We start from the raw sequence: 26804 nt of genomic DNA on the forward strand, positions 1-26804 counted from the left end.
GCTACCTTGTTGAAGACAGGACGTCTTCTGCCGCCGATTTTCCGGACCTCTTCTGCCTTCTGGCTCTGTAAGGGGGCCGGCGGCGCGGCTCTGGGACCCATCCAGGCTGGGCCTGTGATCGTCCCTCTGGAGCTAATGTCCAGTAGCCTAAGAAGCCCAATCCACTCTGCACGCAGGTGAGTTCGCTTCTTCTCCCCTTAGTCCCTCGATGCAGTGAGCCTGTTGCCAGCAGGTCTCACTGAAAATAAAAAAACCTAAACTAAAACTTTCACTAAAAAGCTCAGGAGAGCCCCTAGTGTGCACCCTTCTCGTTCGGGCACAAAGATCTAACTGAGGCTTGGAGGAGGGTCATGGGGGGAGGAGCCAGTGCACACCAGATAGTCCTAAAGCTTTCTTTAGATGTGCCCAGTCTCCTGCGGAGCCGCTATTCCCCATGGTCCTTACGGAGTCCCCAGCATCCACTTAGGACGTTAGAGAAAGATAGATAGGTTTATAGATAGATAGATAGATAGATAGATAGATAGGTAGATAGGTAGACAGGCAGACAGACAGACATATATAACAATGCACAGTAGACACTGGATGTATATCTCAGAATACTTGTACTAAATATTCAGGTAGAAGTACACTTGTTCTTAACTAACACTGTCTAAAATGACATGTAAAATACTTAAGTGACTAAATGCACAGCGCTGATGAGGCAGGCGGATTTACAGAGGAGACATACTGTAGCTCTGCAGTCCCGGAGATCAGCCGCAGCTACTTGTGTAAAGATGGCGCCCAAATCTCTGTCAGGGAGTGAGGGAGAGTGAGAAGCAGCTCCAGTGCAGGAACACCAGCAGTAGATGGCGGCCGGAGCTGGGAGAGGGGCTACAGGTCAAGCGCCTTATCCCCTATGCTGGTCCTCACCACAGGGTACTGTGGAGTCTTGTTAAAAAGATTTTTGTGAAATCCGAACTGTGCTCCCTGCCCTGGTGGATATAGTGGGGTCCGGGTCCCTGTACGGACACAGTGTCCACGCCAGCATCGCGGTCCGTCTCCTAAGACCGCAACCAGAATGCGATTTCAGCGGGTCCCACCTGGGGGACCCTCTTACCTCCTCCCAAAGAAGCAGCCACGCGGTCCTGGAGAGCGCCAGCGGCGTGTGCCTGGAAACCAGAGTGCCTCCGCCACAAGTACCCGGGAACTCGGCCATGGGAGTATGCGGCGCTGCTGGAGAGGTGTTGGAGACGCAGCACAGTATGTCACTAGGACATAAAAATGCTGCAGCCCTTGAGGAATCTTCCTAACAAAAGCTATTTTCGGGGCTGCCTAGCACAGTACCCCCCATGTTAAGTGACCTGCTCTGCAGGCACCAACTTACAAACTGAGCTCCTGTGTCCGGAAGCAGGGTTATAGAGGAGGCCATGCAATGCATCCTGGGAACAGTCAAAGCTTTAGCCTGTTGGTGCCTCTGGATCCAGATCCAACTCCACACCCCGATGTATTCCCTGTGGAACACAGTGCACCCTGCTGCAGAAATAAAAATAAAATAAAACCCCAACGGACATCGACCTCTAAACATTGATGTTCAGTAGGGAGAATGACCCTAGCAAATATCTACTAAGGAATTTTTTTTTTTTTAAAACACTAATACCTAATTATAACACAAAGGGGGTAATTCAGAGTTGATCGTAGAGGTGGTAAATTTAGCACATCTACAATCATTTACTCTGACATGCGGGGGGAAACCGAGCACGGGGCTAGTGCCCAGCATGGGGGAAACCCAGCACGGAGCCGCATGTGAGGCCCTATCCCCCCCACCCCACACACAAGTACAAAAGCGTCTTTTGTACTTGACAAGTTGCTCCCTACCTGCGTGCTGGTAGGGAGCTACTTGTCACATCCCGGGTCGTAGGGGCTGCGTGTGACGTCACGCAGCCAGGGCGGCTCGCCCCCGCACTGTCCGGGCACGCCTGCGTTGCCCGGACCTCGCCCCCAAAACGCCGCCGACCTGCCCCCTCTCACCCAGCGAACGCCTCTGGCTATCAATCAGGCAGAGGCGATCGCTGAGCTGAGATGCCGATCGCATCTCTGGCATGCACATGCGCAGTTTAGACCTTATCTCCCGCTGTGCAAAAACGCACAGCAGTGATCAGGTCTAAATTAGCCCCAAGGAACAGGATGAGTCCTTTATATTGCATGGCACCATAATACCTATTAATAGAAGAGGGACAAGAAGCTTTTCATTTTAATACTTCTAGCCCACACCATAAATACTGTAGTTGCAGTCATAAAGAATAAGTTTTCTCCGCTCAAAATAAAAACAGGTTTATGAACTGTATACAGTATATATTTGTTTTCAAACTGAGCTCCAAATTTTTGGGTACACTCACAGAGGAACAATATTTCTTTTCTGACCTATATTTGAGTGTTGCAAGACGAACAAGGTAATTAAAAAAAAAAATGCAGAGGCTTCTGTATTAATGTGCCTTTTAGCCCTGCATAATGTGCGTTTTAGTTATGAAAGTGTGATACCGTGAGGATTTTAATCTACAGAACAAGGCCATTTTCTCCTTAGCATGCTGCCAATTCACCTGGCATTGATTAAGTGGCACCAGCCCATGCAGACAGAATGATTACTACAGTTTGCACAAAAATTGATTTAAAAACTTTGCAAAAGAAAAAGAAAAAGTATCGTCAAGTATTCCAGATTGATCTCGGTAGTTTAAAAATATAGATCTGCTGTACATTAAAAACTATACATGATGCATCAACGTAGCTGCGAGAACTGATAAGCGTTAACTTGACATCATCTAAAGTATAAATTGCGATTGAACGAGCCTTATGTATCTCATTAGTGATTCAGAGAAATAAATAGCTTTTTAAAAGATAAACAAGCGCTGGAAATCAAAATTACATTTGTTGTTTTGGTGACTTCTGCTTTAAAGGGAGACACCCTCCAATTTTTTTTCATCTCTGCATTTCCCCTGCTTAATAAACTTAATGGCAAATCCCTGTTAGTCACATTTTTGCTGTCTTATGGGTAAAATACAGCATGTATAACTGCTCTTTAAAAAGCCCACTGATGTCTTACTGGCACTGCTCATGTGTTGCAATGACTTTGCAATGGTGGCTGCAGACAGAATTTAATTGCAAAGGGACTGGCAGTCAGGACCATTTTAGTGGCGGCAGAAATTCAGGCATGTTGTTTTTAAGACATATCTCGCCCCCGACTGCGATCCTGTTTGCAGCTGCAATGAGTCAGACGTCTTATTTGCTGCGGCAGTACTGCGCAACCATCATAGGAGCTACTCAAAAGTTTGCTAATCAACCGATATGCAGCCAATATTGAGTAACATCATTCTCTGCAACTATAAAGTTGAACACCCATCTCCTTCCACTACCTGGAGCTTCCTGCTTTTCTCTAATACCCCTTTTACACCAAAATCCTGGGTCTGATCCAGGATTTGGAATACGGTTCTAAGCCGGGTCAGACCAGGGACTCCCACCTTTATACTGCAGTGCCGATCCAGGATATTGCAGTGTCTTGTGGGCCGGCGCTTAGAGATGACGTCAATTCCAAGCGCCGGGAAACCCTGCAGATCGGGACTCCGGAGTGTCATGCTGGGGGCAAGCCGAGCAATCCGGAAGCTGCTATGCTGCCCCCAGCCTCCGGCGCTTCCAGGCACACGACACAGCGCTGTTGTCTGCATAGACAGCGTGCGCCGTGACCTCTAGCCTCCCGACTGCCCGCCGGACACTGCGGTTTGGGAGGTCTGCCATGCTGTAAATGGGTGCCGGATCGGTTGACTCGGCTTACCCCGCCTCCTACCCCGGATTTACCCGTGTACAACACTGCTTGTAAGGCAGGTTGGATTCCCGCGTTTTGGAGAAGGACCCTTTTACACCGCCTGCAGTCCCGGGATTTTACTCGCTCCTGTGCAAAATTCCGGGATATTTCAGGCGGTGTAAAAGGGGGTATAACGTTGCCCCCTGTAAAAATGTTGCTCTGTCCTCTCATATAAGCAGGTAACAGCCGCCCAATCTTTGGAAACACTCTGTGAACACTGCAATGAACTGTACACCATTGATTTTAACAAAGTACAGGAGGAAAACATTCTTCAAAGGAAGAGAAGTATTAGAACCAGAGGACATACACTGACACTGGAAGGAAGAAGGTTCAGGAGAAATTTAAGGAAAAAATTACTTTACAGAAAGGGTAGTGGATAATATGGTAAATAGTTAAATTCTCTCTAATGCTTAGTCCCCTAGTAAGTAATTAGATGACGATTCAGAAAACACAATTAGGCAATTGTTCTCTCCTCACCTTGTCCTTCCGGAGTTTCACCGAAGGGGTTCACTTCAACCTGAGTAGCATCGACTTTCAGGAAAAGCTTGTACAGCTTCTTAATCTGATCTGCGGCCTGCGTTTCAATAAATAAAACACAATTACGTTCCTGAAGTCTGCTCAGAAAGGATGCGCATTATGTGAAATATTAAATTGTTCTATTACACCTTTGGAAGCGTTACAAATGAAAATGTAAAAGGATAGAAGAATTACAGCTTTAGCCAAGGATCACATTCTTCCCTGATCCATCACAAAGTTATAAAACTTATCAACGAAATGCAGCAATACATTGAGGGGACTATCAGTCAACAGTATTAATTATTAGATATTAACTTCATATTACGAAATTATTCTATGCAGTTTTTAATCACACATTTCTATCATTCAACTTACAATCAAGATTACCCATCACTTACATATTTGTATGAAATGCAAAGTGGATGTCACTGAACAGGTTTAGCAAGTGCACCGACTAATTAATGCAGTAAAACCAGGGCTATTTTTCAGCAGGAACCGGCAGGAACTCAATTCGGCTGCAGATTGGAGCCCATCACAGTAAGAAAATCTCACGTTATGTTTTGCTTGCACTTCTATGGGATGCAAGCTGAAACAAGCAAGGTTTCCTGTCCGTACACCCCACAAATTTCTGCCGAAACCTCGTCGCTTATCGAATCATCCCCACAAATAGTAAACCGACCATACCTGCATTTGGGTCCAATAAAAATGTGCCTTCAATCGGCAAAGAGTAAGAATGTTGACATGGAGAAAATGTTGCAGTGCTTAGCATATCAACATTGACCGCGTCAACATTTATCACGTGGTAACTGTTGAAATGTCTACATGATAAAATGGTGGCTCGGCAGACCTGTTCCTCACTGCCTTGGCGTCTTCAGCAGCGGGTTCCATTCACGGTAGTCACTTGAGAAGTTCCAGTGCGGACACATGACAGAGCGGAGTATTCTCCCCATATCCCTAAACTTAGTGCCTAACCCAACCCCTCCACCATCCCCGCCTAACCCTCCAGTCTCAAAGCCGAACCCTAAAAGTCGACATTCTGCGAATGTTAGCGTTTCTCATGTTTACATTTCAACAATGTGGTCATGGTGGAATGTGGAATGGAACAGTCTGAGGGTGGCAGCATGCTGCCTGTCAACATTCCACAAAAGTCGACATCATAACTTGACACTGTGGTGCCGACACAATGAATGCTTCCCTTTTGAAAGTCACGGCGCTGGGGTCATGGGTTCAATTCCTACTAGGGCCCTATCTGTGTGTAGCCCGTGTATTGTTGGAGCTCCACTAAAGCAGGGACTGATATGAATGACTAAATATTCTCCGTAATGCCCTGCATCATATGTTAGTGTTATATAAATATACTTTTTAATAAATAGTAAAGCCTTAACCAAGCACTCATTTCTGAAATAATCTCTCAGACATCAGACTAGACTGGCTTTATAAGAGGGAAGAAAATGTGTTTTAAATACAGCAATATTTCAGTATAATGTGTCTTTACAAGCTTGAAGGAAGCAGAAACTCAGTAATAAACTGAAATATAACTACTACATTAAATTTCACCATAAATAATGATAGCGCTGCCGCAGACATGATCAAATAAACCTTTGCACAGCTCAGTAATAGACAGTGTACATTGTGTGTATATTAAATCATGCTTATGATGAACAATGCACATTGTCAGAACACTGATAGTGGGATGCTTATGAGAATTTGTTTTATTGGAATTCCCCGAGCGGAAGCAGACAGATTATAGAGAGCACGCACACACAATGTGACAGCCCAGGTCTGGGGAAGGAACACAGCAGATGCGTCCATCCCCTGGAACTTCATCCAACTGCTAGCTGATTTCAATTGTTTAAGGATGACTTGTTGGGTGTAATAATACTTACTGTAGGTTATTGATGTACTGTGGTTTTAAGTACACTCCTGACATGAGATAACAGCCCTCAGTAGGAGATGGGGCTCCCAGCAAGGCTGGTTCTTAATGAAATTGTACATCGCAGTAACTCGGCTGAGGTGGATAACAGAAGTATCGCCAAGTGGCACTTGAAGTCAAGAGAATATTTAACTTTTGCAGTCTCCAAAACCGTTCGCAGAACAAAGAAGATTGTGCTAGACTAGACGAGGAATTTTTGGTTGCATTTTATTTGCTGAGGAACTACAGCACCCAGTATGCCATGTCCATTTTTTGTGATTATTCCCAATGTTTTACCTAAATCTTTTTGCAGGCTATTCAATTAGATCACCCCTAAAAAAATACATTTTCTCCTGAAAATACACAGGTTCAGTGAAACCTGTGTGTTTTTTCGCGAGCCGCAGCCTCATTTTCACGAGAGCGGGGCTACTTTTCAGGGATTTGGTTTCGCCAGCCTGAGGCAGGTGAAACAAAATCCCAGATAAACTGCGGCTCGTGTCGCTTATCGGGGCCGATTGGATAGCCCCTAGCAAAGCAATTTTCCATGGTCAATACATAGTAACATAGTTGTTGAGGTTGAAAAAAAGACAGTTTGTCCATCGAGTTAAAACCTATAGTTAATCTACTGCTATACTCAGGATTTACTTAAACTGCCCCAGATACTACCATACATTATTATTAAAGGGTATATCCATGGATGCCCCTTTCTGCTAAATATTTGTCTAACTCTTTCTTAAACATATCAATTGAGTCAGCCATTAGAACCTCCTCTGGCAGTGAATTCCAAGGGGTATATTCAATTGAAGTCGAAAACTGTCGTCTGTCGAAAAGACGGCAGTTTTTTACTTTTTAAGGTCGAATCCTGATTCGACCTACTCAGTATTTCCCTTAATTTTTCGACAAGTCGATGAATTCGACTTGTCAAAAAGCACGTGGATCGGCGGAATAGCTGCCGATCCATGTGCTTGTGTCGAAAACGGGGCTAAAATCGATAGGTTTTGGCCCCCTTTTCGACCATCTCAGTCCAACATCAAAATGATGTCGGACTGAGATGCGGACCCAGGGGGGGAGCCGCTGCTGGAGCCGAGTGGAAGCTGCCGTGAGGTCGGGCGGCTGAGTGACATCCTGCTGCAGCGCTACTGTAGCGCTGATCTTCCCTGTATGCCCGCCGGCTGTCCCTCCGCTGGTCTCCCCCCAGCTCGCCCCCCTTCTCCTCCTCTGCGTCCCATCTAAAATCGACTTGAAAAAGTCGAATTAAGATGGGATTGAATAGGGGTTGTTGGATCCATTCCGACAAATACATGTCGGAATGGATCCGACTTTAATTGAATATACCCCTAATTCTTTACTGCCCTCACTGTGAAGAAAACCTTCCTTCGGTGTGTATGAAACTTTCTCTCCTCTAACCTTAGGGGGTGACCGTGTGTCCTGTATACAGATCTCTTAATAAGCAAATCGCTTGATAGTTCCATGTATTGACCCTTAATGTATTTGTAAATATTAATCATGTCTCCTCTTAGACAAGTTTTTTCTAATGAAAATATATATATAACTCAGTAAGCCTTTCTTCATAATCCAAAGACTCTAAGCCCTTCTCTGAACCTTTTCAAGTTCCATGATATCTTTTTTATAGTGTGGTGCCCAGAACTGTACGCCGTGTTTCAGATGCGGCCATACTGATGATTTATACAGTGGTAGGATTACACTTTAACCCTTTAACTCTATTCCCCGTTTTATGCGTGCTAATACCTTATTTGCCTTTGCTGCTGCACCCTGACAATGGGCACTGCTAAGTCTACTGTCAATGAGCACCCCAAAATCCTTTCTCTGACGTCCTAGTGGATGCTGGGAACTCCGTAAGGACCATGGGGAATAGCGGGCTCCGCAGGAGACTGGGCACTCTAAAAAAATATTAGGTACTATCTGGTGTGCACTGGCTCCTCCCTCTATGCCCCTCCTCCAGATCTCAGTTAGAATCTGTGCCCGGCCCGAGCTGGTTGCACACTAGGGGCTCTCCTGAGCTCCTAGAAAAGAAAGTATTTATTAGGTTTTTTATTTTCAGTGAGATCTGCTGGCAACAGACTCACTGCTACGAGGGACTAAGGGGAGAAGAAGCGAACCTACCTGCTTGCAGCTAGCTTGGGCTTCTTAGGCTACTGGACACCATTAGCTCCAGAGGGATCGAACACAGGCCCAGCCTCGGCCGTCTGGTCCCGGAGCCGCGCCGCCGTCCCCCTTACAGAGCCAGAAGCAAGAAGAACGTCCTGGAAATCGGCGGCTGAAGACTTCGGTCTTCATTAAGGTAGCGCACAGCACTGCAGCTGTGCGCCATTGCTCCCTATGCACACCACATACTCCGGTCACTGATGGGTGCAGGGCGCTGGGGGGGGAGGCGCCCTGGGCTGCAATTAGAGTACCTTAACTTTGGCAAACAACACATAATATAGCCTAATAAGCTATATATGTGTAAAAATCCCCTGCCATAATACAATTATAAGAGCGGGAGAAGTCCGCCGAAAAAGGGGCGGGGCTATCTCCCTCAGCACACTGGCGCCATTTTCTCTTCACAGTGCAGCTGGAAGACAGCTCCCCAGGCTCTCCCCTGCAGTTTCATGGCTCAAAGGGTTAAAAAGAGAGGGGGGGGCACTAAATTTAGGCGCAAACTGTATATAAAAAGCAGCTATAGGGATAAATCACTTTCTATTAGTGTAAATCCCTGATTAAATAGCGCTGTGGTGTGTGCTGGCATACTCTCTCTCTGTCTCCCCAAAGGACTTTGTGGGGTCCTGTCCTCAGTCAGAGCATTCCCTGTGTGTGTGCGGTGTGTCGGTACGGCTGTGTCAACTTGTTTGATGAGGAGGCTTATGTGGAGGCGGAGAAGGTGCCGATAAATGTGATGTCACCCCCAGCGGGGCCGACACCAGAGTGGGTGGATATGTGGAAGGTATTAACCGACAGTGTCAACTCCTTACATAAAAGGCTGGATGACGTAACAGCCATGGGACAGCCGGCTTCTCAGCCCGCGCCTGCCCAGGCGTCTCAAAGGCCATCAGGGGCCCGAAAACGGCCGCTACCTCAGATGGCAGACACAGATGTCGACACGGAGTCTGACTCCAGTGTCGACGAGGTTGAGACATATACACAATCCACTAGGGGCATCCGTTGCATGATTTCGGCAATGAAAAATGTGTTACAACATTAACCCAAGTACCACTAAAAAGGGGTTTTATGTTTGGGGAGAAAAAGCAGCCAGTGTTTTGTTCCCCCTTCAGATGAATTGAATGAAGTGTGTGAAGAAGCGTGGGTTTCCCCCGATAAGAAACTGGTAATTTCTAAAAAGTTACTGATGGCGTACCCTTTCCCGCCAGAGGATAGGTCACGTTGGGAGATATCCCCTAGGGTGGATCAGGCGCTCACACGTTTGTCAAAAAAGGTGGCACTGCCGTCTCAGGATACGGCCACCTTGAAGGAGCCTGCTGATAGAAAGCAGGAGGAAATCCTGAAGTCTGTATATACACACTCAGGTACTATACTGAGACCTGCAATTGCCTCAGCATGGAGGTGTAGTGCTGCTGCAGCGTGGTCTGATACCCTGTCAGATAAAAGAGTTACCCTCGACAGGGATACTATTTTGCTAACCATAGAGCATATTAAAGACGTCGTCTTACATATGAGGGATGCACAGAGGGATATTTGCCGGCTGGCATCCAGAATTAATGCAATGTCCATTTCTGCCAGGAGGGTATTATGGACCCGGCAGTGGACAGGTGATGCTGATTCTAAAAGGCACATGGAGGTTCTGCCTTATAAGGGTGATGATTTGTTTGGGGATGGTCTCTCGGACCTTGTATCCACAGCAACAGCTGGGAAGTCAAAATTTTTACCTCAGGTTCCCTCACAGCCTAAGAAAGCACCATATTATCAGGTACAGTCCTTTCGGCCTTAGAAAAGCAAGCGGGTCAAAGGCGCTTCCTTTCTGCCAGAGGCAAGGGAAGAAGGAAAAAGGCTGCACCAGACAGCCAGTTCCCAGGATCAAAAATCTTCCCCCGCTTCCTCTAAGTCCACCGCATGACGCTGGGGCTCCACAGGCTGAGCCAGGTGCGGTGGGGCGCATCTCCGGAACTTCAGCGACCAGTGGGCTCGCTCACAGATGGATCCCTGGGTTCTGCACGTAGTATCACAGGGATACAAGCTGGAGTTCGAGGCGACTCCCCCTCGCTGTTACCTCAAATCAGCCTTGCCTGCTGCCCTCAGAGAAAGGAAGGTAGTACTGGCGGCAATTCACAAGCTGTATCTTCAGCAGGTGATAATCAAGGTACCCCTCCTTCAACAGGGATGGGGTTACTATTCCACAATGTTGTGGTACTGAAACCAGACGGTTCGGTGAGACCCATTCTAAATTTAAAATCCTTGAACATTTATATAAAATAGTTCAAGTTCAAAGTACCTCAAGGGTGTGGTACAGGGCTGTCATTACCAATTCCAGACGTTGCCGTCTGGTCTGTCCACGGCACCGTGGGTATTTACCAAGGTAATGGCCGAAATGATGATGCTCCTCCGAAAGAAGGGAGTCATGATTATTCCGTACTTGGACGATCTCCTTATAAAGGCGAGGTCCAAAGAGCAGTTGCTAGTCGGCGTGGCACTATCTCAGGAAGTGCTGCATCAGCGCGGCTGGAATCTGAATATCCCAAAGTCGCAGCTGATTCCTGCGACGCGTCTGCTGTTCTTTGGCATGATTCTGGACACAGAACAGAAGAAGATATTTCTCCCGGAGGAGAAGGCCCAGGAATTATCATCTTTGGTCAGGGTCCTCCTGAAACCAAAGCAGGTGTTGGTGCATCACTGCACGCGAGTCCTGGGAAAGATGGTAGCTTCTTACGAAGCAAGTCCCTTCGGCAGATTCCATGCAAGGATCTTCCAGTGGGATCTGTTGGACAAGTGGTCCGGATTGCATCTCCAGAGGCATCGGTTAATCACCCTGTCCCCGAGGGCCAGGGTGTCTCTGCTGTGGTGGCTGCAGAGTGCTCATCTGCTCGAAGGCCGCAGATTCGGCATACAGGACTGGGTCCTGGTGACCACGGATGCAAGCCTCCGAGGTTGGGGGGCAGTCACCCAGGGAAGAAACTTCCAAGGACAATGGTCAAGTCAGAAAACTTCCCTACACTTAAATATTCTGGAACTAAGGGACATTTACAATGCCCTGAGTCAAGCAGAACCCCTGCTTAAAAACCAACCGGTTCTGATTCAGTCAGACAACATCACAGCGGTCGCCCATGTAAACCGCCAGGGCGGCACAAGAAGCAGGGTGGCAATGGCAGAAGCCACAAGGATACTTTGATGGCGGAGAATCACGTGATAGCACTGTCAGCAGTGTTCATTCCGGGAGTGGTTGACCTACACCCGGGAGAGTGGGGACTTCATCCAGAAGTCTTCCAGCTGATTGTGAACCGTTGGGAAAGGCCACAGGTGGACACGATGGCGTCCCGCCTCAACAAAAAGCTAAAAAGATATTGCGCCAGGTCAAGGGACCCTCAGGCGATAGCTGTGGACGCTCTAGTGACACCGTGGGTGTACCAGTCGGTTTATGTGTTCCTTTCTCTTCCTCTCATACCCAAGGTACTGAGAATAATAAGAAGGAGAGGAGTAAGAACTATACTCATTGTTCCGGATTGGTGTCAAAGTCAGAAAAATGTCTCAATGCACGTTGCCATATTTGCACCGCACACTGGTCCGTGCCGCGCATGCGTACGCTCTCCCGTGGAAGCGCATACCCGCAATAGCGTGCACTCGCACGCGCAGTATGCGCATTTACGGTAGAGTTTATGTGATCGTAGCGTGCGACTCATTAGTTACAAATGTTCACAATTAATGTAGTTTATAGATCATGATCCCTTTGATAGTTTCTGTAAGTTTGGTTAAAGTATAATGTCCCAGAGCTGAGGAATCCCTCTTTGCATCGTACGAAGGGTTTAACAGGAATCATACAGCAGTGTTTGGTACCCATCGGAAGAGTATTTAATTAGCAATATTCCGGTGTTGGTTTGGAGCGTATTAATCGCTCGTGCGAATAGTTATGGACATAAGAAGTTTATGTCCATTTCTATGATTTGCACATACTCAGGTATGCGGCGGGAAACCCAGTTTCCCACCCACCTGAGCTGTTGGAAATCGTCACAGCCCACCTGTATGAATCACCCTATGACCTTTTGTTATGATGCAGGGCCGAATTCCTTCGGCCAATGGACAATGGGATTGTAGGACCAGGAGATTGCATTGTGTGTGGGGCATAAATAGGCAGGCCGACCACATCCAGCTCTCACTCTCTCATCAACGGTTATCTGCTGATAATCGGGAGCTGGATATCGAGGCGCTGGCGATCATACCCTTTGTGCGTAAGTTCTCTCCATAATCATTGTCTTTCTGCGAGCCAAATCTCTCTCTCTCTCTCTCTCTATCTCTCTCTCTCCTCTTTTTCTCTTAAATACCTTATAGTATTATAGTATTGTATCGTATTGCATTTAGGTCAGTGTAGTATTGTCTTTTTGTATTTATTGTTTAGTTCTGTGGTTAGGAAGTCTCTGTTATATTGTAGTGTATCATATGTACTGTTATCCCCTTTTACAAGTATATTAGACATAATACAGTTAATAGGCCTTGGAAACCTAAACCAGTATCTGTGTATTTCCTATAGTGATAAGTGTTCATTTGAGCGTCGGTGACGCTCATGCAGCTTTGTAGATAGTCAGGTTCCACAAGGTTGCACTTACACCCTGTACTCACATTAAGGTATTCAGTGTATTTCATCGGTATAAGGTTTAACATAAAGGTATAGTGTTGTGAGCGTCTGCATCGCTGGTGACCTCCTCGTGGTCTCTAGCGTACGCTACGTTACAGCGAATCTTTCCCCTAGACATAACCAATAACGTGTCCTGTGATCACTGGGCCGTGAGCGAACGTGACGCTTGAGCGTCTCGCCTACGGCTGAGCGATCGCTACGCAGATAGCGTACCATTACGGTACTTCTTAAGTAAACAGCGTACAGTGTTCTTAGCTTCATAAGGGTTGTTTACACGACAAAGGAATTTAGCATTGTCAATTGCGGGCTCGTCCGGTCCTTTTCACATCTGCACTAGGTAGATCAGCAGACATTATCCCTCCAGCAAAGGGTGGGAGGTTGTCTCATAGTGCTGGCGGGATAAGCGTCTGCTTCGCTTAGGTAAAGAGTGCTGAAGGAATCCGGTAACCGGAAGTAAGAACAAAACGCTTGTGTCTTTTAAAACTGTTTATTTTTCTTTTGTCTTGCGTACGCATACATTTATCTGCATTTCTTTTTCAAATTTCGTATATCACTATTCCTGTTTGCCAATTTTTTTTTATAGTTGATAGAAAGTGCTAAAAAGAGATTTGCTGTTATTTAAAAGTAGAGGTAATAGTTAAAGTATAGAACAAACACACGGTTTGTCTGAGATACAAGGCAGTCAGTGTGGATTGCGGTAGATGATCAGGGATCATCTACATTGATAAATAAATATATTGTGTTACGGTGGATCCTTTGCATTGCGTACACGTGTCGCTAACAAAGACTAGCGTACGCAATCCAAAAGGCAGACGCACGCAGCGTTCATTACGCAACGTAGCGTCTGGTTACGCCCACGTAGCCCAAGTCACGAAAAGCGATAATTAGCGCAAAGCGATAATTAGCGCAAAAGCGATAGATAACGCGAAGCGGTAAATAACGCAAATCTGTTTTTAGAAAATCTGAAATTTAGTTTAACAGATCCTGCTCCTAATTGGTAACACTTTTGGCCTGAAGACAATTTCTGCGCAGAAATAGATATAGAAACAAAGTGTACATGTGTTGAGTGAGTGTGTTTTGTATACAAAAGTTTATACAATTTTAAAGGTGGAACCAAAAGGAAAGTCGGGTACTCGTTAAGGGACATACGTGTAAGTGACATATACGGTGGCCAGGGAGGCATCCCTGGTTAAATAATATTTGAGCATTAGAGTATAGCGGACCATAAGGAACAAGACCAGGAGGTCATAAGGAACAAGACCAGGAGGTCGTAAGGTAAAAGGTCCGCTATAAAAGTCCAGTGGCACAACGCCTGGGGTGTTGGTGCAGAACCCATATAGGCCATAAGCTCTTGCTGAAGGAATCGCGGCCGGAAACATCGATTCCATTGATCTTTCAGTACATGACAAGTAGTGCTCGTGTACTGAACGATTGGACCACACGTAATTGTGTGCAGTAGTTAGTAATCTGACCTAAATACCATTAGAGTAAAGTGGTCACAAACGCTATTTGTACATTCTGACGTGATTTGTGTAATTTTTTATTTTTGGAAGGGAAGTTCGCTGGTCACTCAGGAACTATCTAACAACCCCAACTTTACTGGAAAGAGTAAGTGTCCTGCGGGTAACCCTCATATGTTCCAGTAAACTGAAGGTTCCATAGGGGCCCTGTATCGAGTACGCTGGCATCATAACGGTGTTTACAGGTCGTATTGGTCGAGGTGGGCGAGTGAGTGGGGTACTCGGTAAACCGCCACCGCCGGCCTACTGTGGAGTAATTTGGTTGTCTGTAAAGGCTTGCTGAAAACCTTGATACAGAAAATCCAAGGAGGACTAAGCAACACCTACAGACTATGGGGGCCAGTTGCTCAGGTAGGGGGCGATCAACCCTGGTTCAGGTTGATTCTGTGAACCGACCAGTTGGGTCGGCACGATATGTAATGTGTGAAAAATATGGAATTCACACCGAATCTTTATGTGATGAATGGGAGAGAATGACTGTACAAGACAGGGACAAGTTCCCAAGAATAGGTAGCTTCAGTCCAGAGGTGTTACAAAATTTAAGGAGGAGGATATGTCTCGTAAAATCAGCAAAGAGACGAATTCAGCATCATGATTATTTACAGTTATGGCACCAGGAAGGTGAGATACAGAGAGGTTTGGCTCTGGCGGCGGGATCTGGGGCAGTCAGGAAGTTGATTGCCACAGCTCCTCCTCCACCATACATTGCAGGAGAGAAGTTGATTGCGGAGAGAAACGCACTGGGTTGTAAAACACAAACTCTTAGTAACACTGTAAATGTTAATGATGTTAACCAAATAACTCATGCAAGTATTAACCCGTGCAAGATGTACCCTGTTTTGAACCTTCCTCAGGAGTGTGATCAAGAAGACGATTCAGCAACAATTTCAGCTCTCTCTCTTGCAGCCACCATAGCAGAGACCACAGTAGGCACAGCGACACCCACGAGATTAGTGAAAGCCCCTAGCGGAGGGATAGGTGAGGTCGTGTCAACGGGTAAGTACGGCACCATGCACTACACTGAAACAATTGTACCACAACAAGCTGTAGAATCTACACAGGAAGAGGCTGTTAGAATTGCTCCTGTAAGGGTAATAGCAGTTCCCAATGGAAAAACAGATGTGTCTGGAGCCACTCCCATAAGGAACATTGCCATGTACACTCCATTTTCCAGAATGGAATTAAGAACAATAGTGTCCGAATTTCCTGACCCCAGGAAGGATTTAGTTGCTAGCCAAAAATATATCAGGGATTTAGGTAACACGGTAGAACCCAACAACAAGAATTGGCAGATACTGCTAAGAGCTTGTTTACCTTCCAATGTCGATGCAACTCAGTTTTTAGCTGATTGTGCATTGGATAAAGATGTACCGCTTACAGACGTGTACAATAAGGATAATGTAAAAAGGATAAATTTACAGCTAAAAGAGTATTTCCCAGCCGTTGTTAAATGGAATAAAATATTTTCCATTAAGCAAAAGGAGTCCGAAACGGCAATAGAATATTTTCACCGGGCACTATTAGAAATGGCAAAGTACACTGGTATAGAAGACATAAAGACCAACCCAAACCATCGAGAAGTAGCAGTATCTGTACTGATGGATGGTTTGAAAGAAACATTAAAAGCTAGGGTACAGACCACACAGCCATGTTGGCGAGGTCTGTCAGTGTCCACCTTGAGAGAGGCTGCTATTGATCACGACAGAAATATCACTAGGCACAGGGAGTCGCAAAGTGATAAGTTGATGTCCGTAAGTATACAGGCGCTGACCATAAGGCAGCCTGCGTATGTACCACCGAATCCTGTGGGTAAGGCAAGTGTAATAACATGTTTTTCTTGTAACAAACCAGGACATTTTGCACGAGACTGTAGAGTAAGAAATGTACAAAGATCTTTTCAACCCCCTAGACAACAACACCACACACGACATTGGGAGCAGGGTCCACAGAGGCGGAGTTTTGAGCCACATACAGGGGAAACAAAAAGATATCCCCCAAACAGAGATTGGCATGCCTCTGGTAGTTCCCAGCTAACTCCCTCACAAGTAGTTGCTGCCAGCGGGATTCAGGGAGGTCAGCATACCCAATAGGGGTGTGGCCATACCTGTAATCTGCAACCAGTTAAATTGATTGCCAGTCTTGGAAGCGAACCAGAGATTGCAATCAATGTAGCCGGTAAAACTTTAAACTTTCTTGTAGACACAGGGGCGGCCAAGTCAGTGATCAATTCGACAGTGGGCATGAGAACCACTGGTAGGACAGTTCCAGCCATAGGAGTAACAGGAGTAGTCCAGCACTACCCTGTTAGCAAACCAGCCGAGATTACAATAGGGCCTTTGCATACCAAGCATTCCTTTTTGCTGGCTGCATCTGCACCAACTAATCTCCTGGGAAGAGACTTACTATGTAAAATGGGTTGCGTCATTTATTGTACTCCTGAAGGTGTATTCTTGGACATCCCTGAGAATCACGCTCAGGAAGTACGAGACATGTTAGACTCCCCATCAAAATTAATGTCACATTCCATTATGACAAATAGGAATCCATCCCAAATAGAAGAGATGACATCTCAGATACCAGAGTCACTTTGGACAAAAGATGGACAGGACACTGGATTAATGGCAAACGTAGCTCCAGTAGTAGTACAAGTAAAAGAAGGTAGGATAGCTCCAAAAATCCCACAGTATCCTCTGAAGCCAGAGGTGGAGTTAGGAGTTTTTCCCGTAATAGAGCGCTTGCTACAACAGGGCATTCTAGTAAGAACGTCCAGCACAGCAAATAGTCCCATCTTCCCTGTTAAAAAGAGTGGGGGGAGGGGTTACAGGCTAGTGCAGGATCTAAGGGGGATTAACAAAATAGTCGAGAGTCAGTTCCCCGTAGTGCCTAATCCAGCTGTCATCCTAATGCAAATTCCTCCCACTGCCAAATTTTTCACTGTTATTGACCTCTGCTCCGCTTTCTTTTCGGTACCTCTGCACCCTGACAGCCAATATTTGTTTGCATTCACATACAGAGGAGTCCAATACACGTGGACTCGGTTACCCCAAGGTTTCATAGATAGTCCAAGTATATTTTCTCAGGCTTTGCATGATTGTTTACAGTCTTTCCAACCGGAAAGTGGATCAGTGTTGATACAGTACGTGGATGATCTACTGCTGTGTTCTGATTCATTGGAGGCATCCCTGAAGGATACGAAACAGCTCCTGTTTCATCTTTCAGACACAGGTCACAAGGTCTCCAAAGACAAGTTGCAATTATGCCAAGCTAAGGTAAAATACTTGGGACACTGTCTAACACAAGGATTGAGACACCTGACCGCTGATAGAATCCAAGCCATTAGAGACATGACACTGCCACAAACCCAGCAACAGATCAGGACGTTTTTAGGAATGTGTGGGTATTGCCGTAATTGGATCCCAGGGTTTTCCATATTGGCGCTACCTTTGCAGGAAATGGTCTCTTCAAACAAACCTGATCGGATTTCGCATACAGACGAATCCGAAACAGCATTTGAGAGACTCAAACAGTGCCTAACGCAGGCACCAGCATTAGGTATGCCAGACTATGGGAAACCCTTTGAACTATACGGAACAGAAAGTGCTGGGTGCGCAGCAGGTGTACTAACACAAAAACACGGTGATGCCAGCAGGCCAATTGCATACTACAGCGCTCAGCTAGACACGGTAGCGCGATCCCTCCCCACATGCTTGCGTAGCGTTGCGGCGATAGCATTGCTAGTGACGAAAAGCGAAGATGTCGTGCTAGGCCACAACCTCACAATCCATACACCACATGCGGTATCGGCCTTATTGAATTCTGCCCAAACCAGACATGTCTCATCAGCAAGGTTTACGAGATGGGAATTGGCACTAATGGCCCCAGTAAATATCACCATAAGGAGATGCAGCGCATTAAACCCTGCAACATTTCTCCCAGGTGTGCCTGGACAGGCACAAAGGGTGGGAGGTGAGAGTGATGGGGAAGGAGGATTTAATGCAAAGGAAGATACACATGATTGTATGGAATATTTGACCCAAAATTTTACCGCAAGGCCTGACATCAGTGACAATCCACTAGAAGATGCAGAACTCACGTTCTACACGGACGGTAGTTGTCACAGACAGTCAGACTCGGGAGACTTGTGTACTGGATACGCAGTCGTAGATGACCAAGACACCATAGAAGCGGAACCGCTAGGCCCACCTCACTCAGCCCAGGTTGCTGAACTGGTCGCCCTAACCAGAGCATGTGAATTGGCTAAGGGTAAGTCTGCCAATATCTACACCGATTCTAGATACGCGTTCGGGGTAGTCCATGATTTCGGAGCGCTATGGCGTCTCAGAAATTTCATGACGGCAGCTGGTACACCGATAGCGCATGCAGCTCACATAAAAAGGCTTCTAACAGCGATACAGGAACCCGACAGAGTGGCTGTTATCAAATGTAAAGCACATACATATAGTCAAGACCCAGTATCCCTTGGTAACAGCCGAGCAGACGAAGCTGCAAAGCTTGCAGCTGCTACCCCCATACGGACAGACACCACACAACTGATGGTATTTAATACCATCAACACACAAAAGTTGTGTGAAATGCAGAATTTGTGTTCCACGCAGGAGAGAGCAGTCTGGAAGGCAAAGGGATATGGCCAGGAGTCCTCAGGGCTCTGGACGGATGGACATGGTAAACCAGTGGCCCCCAGGGCATACCTTCCGTGTCTGGCTGAAGCAGCTCACGGGCTGACTCATCTAGGCAAGGAGGGGATGTGCAAATTGGTAAGAGCATACTGGTGCGCCCCAGGATTCTCCTCTCATGCTAGTAAAAGAGCAATGTCATGCCTTACCTGTCTGAGAAAGAATATTGGAAAAGCAATACCAACAGAACCATCCCATATCCCACCTGCCGGCGGCCCTTTCCAAGTAATACAAATTGACTTCATTCAATTACCCCCATGTAGAAATTTGAAATATGTACTTGTTTGTATAGATGTTTTCTCGAATTGGGTCGAAGCTTTTCCAACAGCTACAAATACCGCTATGTTTACAGCTAAGAAAATTGTGCAGGAATTTGTATGTAGATATGGTATCCCTAGAATCATTGAAAGTGATAGGGGTACCCATTTTACAGGTGATGTCTTTCAAGGAATGTGTAAGTTGATGGGAATTGATAGTAAGCTGCACACTCCGTACCGTCCACAGGCGAGCGCGAAGGTCGAAAGAGTGAACAGCACTATTAAAAATAAATTGAGTAAAGTAATGGCAGAGACAGGATTGACGTGGCCAGAAGCTTTACCCATTGTTTTGTATAGTATCAGAACCACTCCCAGGTCCCCTCTTAATCTGTCCCCTTTTGAAATCTTGTTTGGTCGACAACCGCATGTCATGATTAACCCTCAGGATGATTTGAAATGTAACAATGAAGTAACTGTAAAGTACTTGATTAACATGAGTAAACAGTTGAGGAATCAAAATGATAATCTGAAGTTGGTGATTCCTGATTTACCAGATAATAATTGTCATGACATTGAACCTGGGGATTATGTAATGATACGAAATTTTCTACGCTCAGGTTGTCTTATTGATAGATGGGAAGGACCATACCAGGTCTTATTGACTAGCACCACAGCATTGAAGGTTGCTGAGAGAGAGACTTGGGTCCATTCATCCCACTGCAAGAAGGTTGCTGATCCAGAGAAGTCCCGTGATAAGGAACAGACGGTAGAGGTTGTATCACTAGAGTGTCTGTTCCAGGAGGACTGAGGCGGCACCTGAGCCTTGAAGACCGAAAGCAGCTGTCGACTCCCCTCTCCCTTTTATTGTTTTCTCCACTTCCCATCCCCTCTCCCTTAAAATTTCTTTTTCCCCCTTCTCATTCTTCTCTATTTCCTCCTCAAAGATGGACTTGCCCCAAGAGACTGTGATCCGGATTTTGATGTTAACCATGATGTTGACCAGAGCAGTCTGTTCCGGCGAGAGTACCATAGAGGTCGAAAGAGGTTCTGGAATGGGTTCCGATTATGATGATGGAGGCGTAGTTTTCCAAGATCAACCAAGCCAACAGGCAAAGGCGAGTATCAGAAAACGATCCGATAGAAGAAATTGTGATGGATTGTTAGCTGAGGAAAATTGTATCTGTAGGCTCTGTGATAATCTGGTTGAAGATGGATGCATAAAGAAATGTCAATCTAGTTTTAATATCCATATAGACCGGCATCCATTGAGTGACTATCACTCCTTAGTGGGTAACGTGTTAAACCAAACAGATTGTTGGGTATGCTCTCAAGTACCTCAGGGTCACAGTAAATCAGGGCTAGTACCATTTCCTTTAACGTTAGGGGAGGTACTTGAGCTAAGTGGTGGGAGACCGGTGGACCGGAGGTTTAACATCTCCAGCCCTCCTAGTTTAAAGCTCCACCAATACCATGTGGATAGGTCCCTCTTATGTTTTAACATCTCCAATCCCAGAAAACCGGGAAATTGGGAAGTGTCATGGAGCAACCTTACCATGACCTTTTCACACAGAGCAGATAGAATGCCTACAGATACAGAGCTCGTACGCCACATAGCCAGTAGAGGAAAATCATTCCGGTATCGATATACCTTAGGAAATAGGATTACTAAAGTTGGAGAGGTATCACCAGGATACTGTGCACATATCGTACAAACTGATACGTGCATTAGACAGATGGAAGAATTAGGGTCAGGAGATTTCACCTGGAAGGTTTGTAACATGGTCATGTCCTTCTCCGTCCCTTATGTTCTCCCCGATGATGCATATTTCATATGCGGGAGAAAGGCGTACAAGTGGCTTGCCCCAAACTCTGAAGGATTGTGTTATATTGGAAAAGTATTGCCTGAAGTAATGACTGTTACACATGACAAAATGAAGGACATACACCGTGGTGCCCAAACTCCTTATACTCACACTCACTACGAGCACCTTGTTAAAAGACAACTGTCAGAAAGGTTAGAGCATCCGGCCTCTGATCTTATCCATGAATCCACCGGGATTCAGGTTCTGGTAGCGTTAGATTTCACTCGCACCGCTCGAGGTGTGATGAATTATAGATACATTTCCGCACTCGCCAATTTGTTAGATAATATCACTGAAATGTATGATGACACGTTTAGATACACTGGAAGAGAACTTCAAGCTTATAAAACAGAACTAGTTCAGCATAGGATGGTTCTTAATTACCTTACAGCAGTAACAGGCGGATATTGTGTTACATTGGCAACACAGTACGGCATAAAGTGTTGCACGTATATCACAAATAGCACCGAGGATCCGGTAGAGGTCATAGACCAAAAGATGGACGATATTCTGCAATTAAAGTGGGAATTTCGTCGAAAACACAATCTCACCCTTGCTGCTGTAGGTAATGAGCTGACTGGTTGGGTGTCATGGTTGAACCCGCGAAATTGGTTCTCCGGTTTAGGAGACTGGGCTCAAGGAGTCATAATGGATGTTGGAAAGTTTCTCCTATGTATTTTGGGTGTCGTTATATCTATTGGATTGATATTTAGATGCGGGCAGGCTTTGATGAGGTGCAAACAAAGTACGAAAGTGATGAGCTTAAGGAGTGAGGAAACTGTAATTAACCTGGATTTGATTTATGACCCAATGCTAGAAACCATGACGTAATGATGTAATGAGTATACGGTCCGCCTTTCACCCATTTCTATGTTTTCCTCCGAGGTACAAAGACCCACGTAGACGAAGGATTTGATGAGCCAAGGGGCCGACAACGGAAAGATGGAAAGAAGAAGAGCAGACGACCTGATAAACAAGATTTTGATGGACAATGCCATGGGTACCCCAGTTTCCCTAGGAACTTTAAAACCACGCTAGCCCAACATTTTTTGTAAATCCATGGACGTTGTTTGCTTTACTCACGATTTATGAGCAAAAGCACAAAGAAGAAGACTCCGATCAACCGACACCAATCAAGACCTCAATCGACGAACGTACATTACCCTGACATAGAATACCATTGCATTTTTCATAAGTGTTCTCTATCTTCATCTCTACAACCCTCAGGTAATGACACACATAGACGATAGGGAATTCAGGCACAGATATCAGCAACCACATACCTCCCCCATTCATGTATCATCAACTAAAATGTGCATCCCCATTTTGTTACAACTACAGCCGAAATGAGCTCGGTAAAGTTTGACAGCCCATCCACAGACCTGTACCACAGGATAAGAAGGAATTCAAATGTATACTTCGCAATACCTCGAAGCTTGATCTACCACACGTACGGCACGATGATACATGACCCTCCAAACATGGACTCATACACACATGCTCCTGCTTTCTCACTAGGTCATACCCTCTTCACACCTTCTCCTCTCTCCTCCCCTACCCAACCATGGAAATCAATTAACCCCTGACTTACATTTTTCTCCTTAAATGTTTTGTGGCAGTTATTATTGACTGCCAAAGGGTGGACTGTCAAAGTCAGAAAAATGTCTCAATGCACGTTGCCATATTTGCACCGCACACTGGTCCGTGCTGCGCATGCGTACGCTCTCCCGTGGAAGCGCATACCCGCAATAGCGTGCACTCGCACGCGCAGTATGCGCATTTACGGTAGAGTTTATGTGATCGTAGCGTGCGACTCATTAGTTACAAATGTTCACAATTAATGTAGTTTATAGATCATGATCCCTTTGATAGTTTCTGTAAGTTTGGTTAAAGTATAATGTCCCAGAGCTGAGGAATCCCTCTTTGCATCGTACGAAGGGTTTAACAGGAATCATACAGCAGTGTTTGGTACCCATCGGAAGAGTATTTAATTAGCAATATTCCGGTGTTGGTTTGGAGCGTATTAATCGCTCGTGCGAATAGTTATGGACATAAGAAGTTTATGTCCATTTCTATGATTTGCACATACTCAGGTATGCGGCGGGAAACCCAGTTTCCCACCCACCTGAGCTGTTGGAAATCGTCACAGCCCACCTGTATGAATCACCCTATGACCTTTTGTTATGATGCAGGGCCGAATTCCTTCGGCCAATGGACAATGGGATTGTAGGACCAGGAGATTGCATTGTGTGTGGGGCATAAATAGGCAGGCCGACCACATCCAGCTCTCACTCTCTCATCAACGGTTATCTGCTGATAATCGGGAGCTGGATATCGAGGCGCTGGCGATCATACCCTTTGTGCGTAAGTTCTCTCCATAATCATTGTCTTTCTGCGAGCCAAATCTCTCTCTCTCTCTCTCTCTCTATCTCTCTCTCTCCTCTTTTTCTCTTAAATACCTTATAGTATTATAGTATTGTATCGTATTGCATTTAGGTCAGTGTAGTATTGTCTTTTTGTATTTATTGTTTAGTTCTGTGGTTAGGAAGTCTCTGTTATATTGTAGTGTATCATATGTACTGTTATCCCCTTTTACAAGTATATTAGACATAATACAGTTAATAGGCCTTGGAAACCTAAACCAGTATCTGTGTATTTCCTATAGTGATAAGTGTTCATTTGAGCGTCGGTGACGCTCATGCAGCTTTGTAGATAGTCAGGTTCCACAAGGTTGCACTTACACCCTGTACTCACATTAAGGTATTCAGTGTATTTCATCGGTATAAGGTTTAACATAAAGGTATAGTGTTGTGAGCGTCTGCATCGCTGGTGACCTCCTCGTGGTCTCTAGCGTACGCTACGTTACAGCGAATCTTTCCCCTAGACATAACCAATAACGTGTCCTGTGATCACTGGGCCGTGAGCGAACGTGACGCTTGAGCGTCTCGCCTACGGCTGAGCGATCGCTACGCAGATAGCGTACCATTACGGTACTTCTTAAGTAAACAGCGTACAGTGTTCTTAGCTTCATAAGGGTTGTTTACACGACAAAGGAATTTAGCATTGTCATTGGCCAAGAAGAGCTTGGTACCCAGAACTTCAAGAAATGATCTCAGAGGACCCTTGGCCTCTGCCGCTCAGACAGGACCTGCTACTGCAGGGGCCCTGTCTGTTCCAAGACTTACCGCGGCTGCGTTTGACGGCATGGCGGTTGAACACCGGATCCTAAAGGAAAAGGGCATTCCGGAGGAAGTCATTCCTACGCTGATTAAAGCTAGGAAGGATGTGACCGCAAAACATTATCACCGCATATGGCGGAAATATGTTGCTTGGTGTGAGGCCTGGAAGGCCCCAACGGAGGAATTTCAGCTGGGTCGATTTCTGCACTTCCTACAGTCAGGGGTGACTATGGGCCTCAAATTGGGTTCCATTAAAGTTCAGACTTTTGTTAAAGGAGTGCTGCATATTCAGCCCCCTTTTGTGCCTCCAGTGGCACCTTGGGATCTCAACGTGGTGTTGGATTTCCTAAAGTAGCATTGGTTGAGCCACTTAAAACCGTGGAGCAAAAATATTTCACGCGAAAAGTGGTCATGCTGTTGGCCTTGGCCAGGCGTGTATCAGAATTGGCGGCTTTGTCATGTAAAAGCCCTTATCTGATTTTTCATATGGATAGGGCAGAATTGAGGACTCGTTCCCAATTTCTTCCTAAGGTGGTATCAGCGTTTCATTTGAACCAACCTATTGTGGTGCCTGCGGCTACTCGGGACTTGGAGGATTCCAAGTTACTGGACGTAGTCAGGGCCCTGAAAATCTATGTTTCCAGGATGGCTAGAGTCAGGAAAACTGACTCGCTATTTATCCTGTATGCACCCAACAAGCTGGGTGCTCCTGCTTCAAAGCAGACTATTGCTCGCTGGATCTATAGCACGATTCAACTTGCACTTTCTGCGGCTGGACTGCCGCATCTTAAATCAGTAAAAGCCCATTCCACGAGGAAGGTGGGCTCTTCTTGGGCGGCTGCCCGAGGGGTCTCGGCTTTACAGCTTTGCCGAGCTGCTACTTGGTCGGGTTCAAACACATTTGCAAAATTCTACAAGTTTGATACCCTGGCTGAGGAGGACCTTGAGTTTGCTCATTCGGTGCTGCAGAGTCATCCGCACTCTCCCGCCCGTTTGGGAGCTTTGGTATAATCCCCATGGTCCTTACGGAGTTCCCAGCATCCACTAGGACGTCAGAGAAAATAAGAATTTACTCACCGGTAATTCTATTTCTCGTAGTCCGTAGTGGATGCTGGGCGCCCATCCCAAGTGCGGATTGTCTGCAATACTTGTATATAGTTATTGCCTAACTAAAGGGTTATTTTTATGAGCCATCTTTTCGTGAGGCTCAGTTGTTATTCATACTGTTAACTGGGTATAGTATCACGAGTTGTACGGTGTGATTGGTGTGGCTGGTATGAGTCTTACCCAGGATTCCAAATCCTTTCCTTATTGTGTCAGCTGTTCCGGGCACAGTTTCCCTAACTGAGGTCTGGAGGAGGGGCATAGAGGGTGGAGCCAGTGCACACCAGATAGTACCTAATCTTTCTTTTAGAGTGCCCAGTCTCCTGCGGAGCCCGCTATTCCCCATGGTCCTTACGGAGTTCCCAGCATCCACTACGGACTACGAGAAATAGAATTACCGGTGAGTAAATTATTATTTTTCCATTACTGATTTTCCTAGATTTTCCCCATTTAATTTAGACTGCATGTTTGTTTTTAGTACCAAAATGCATAACTTTACATTTCTCAATATTAAACCTCATAATCCACTTAGCTGCCCAAACCTCCAGTTTCATTAAATCTTTCTGTAGAGAGTCTGCATCCTGATCTGATTTATCTTACACAGTTTAGTGTCGTCTGCAAAAATGGACACTTCGCTCTCAAGACCGTCTCCTATGTAACTTATGTTACACAGAAGTGTTAAACAGAAGTGACCCTAGTACAGACCCTTGAGGCACACCACTTAATACCTTAGCCCAGCTTGAAAATGTTCTATTGACCACAACACAAGGGGCAGATGTATTAAGCCTGGAGAAGTGATAAAGCAGTGATAAATCAGTGATACGTGCAAGGTGATAATGCACCAGCCAATCAGCTCCAATGTGTAAGTTTACATATTGGAGCTGATTGGCTGGTTCGTTATCACCTTCCACTTATCACTGCTTTATCACTTCTCCAGGCTTAATACATCTGCCCCTCTGTTACCTATTTTCCAACCAATTTGCGACCCAAGTACAAATGTTGCTTCCTAGGCCAAGCTCTCTTAATTTATAAATCAGCCTCATATGAGGAACTGTGTCAAAGGCTTTAGCAAAATCTAAAAAGACCACATCCACGGCGTTATCCATGTCTAAGTTCTCACTCTCTTCTT

The 26804-nt window shown here is 45.7% G+C and overlaps 1 protein-coding gene across 1 annotated transcript in view; it reads right to left on the minus strand.

Moving 5' to 3' along the window:
• SUCLG2 (succinate-CoA ligase GDP-forming subunit beta) overlaps positions 1-26804 on the minus strand; it is a 475764-nt gene that overhangs the window by 186910 nt on the left and 262050 nt on the right. The window contains exon 7 of the mRNA XM_063940931.1: positions 4310-4406. Coding sequence (XP_063797001.1) covers positions 4310-4406 — 97 coding nt within the window. The remainder of the gene's footprint in view (positions 1-4309; positions 4407-26804) is intronic.

Source organism: Pseudophryne corroboree, chromosome 9, assembly GCF_028390025.1.
Source record: "Pseudophryne corroboree isolate aPseCor3 chromosome 9, aPseCor3.hap2, whole genome shotgun sequence".
In the NCBI taxonomy this organism is placed as follows: domain Eukaryota; kingdom Metazoa; phylum Chordata; class Amphibia; order Anura; family Myobatrachidae; genus Pseudophryne; species Pseudophryne corroboree.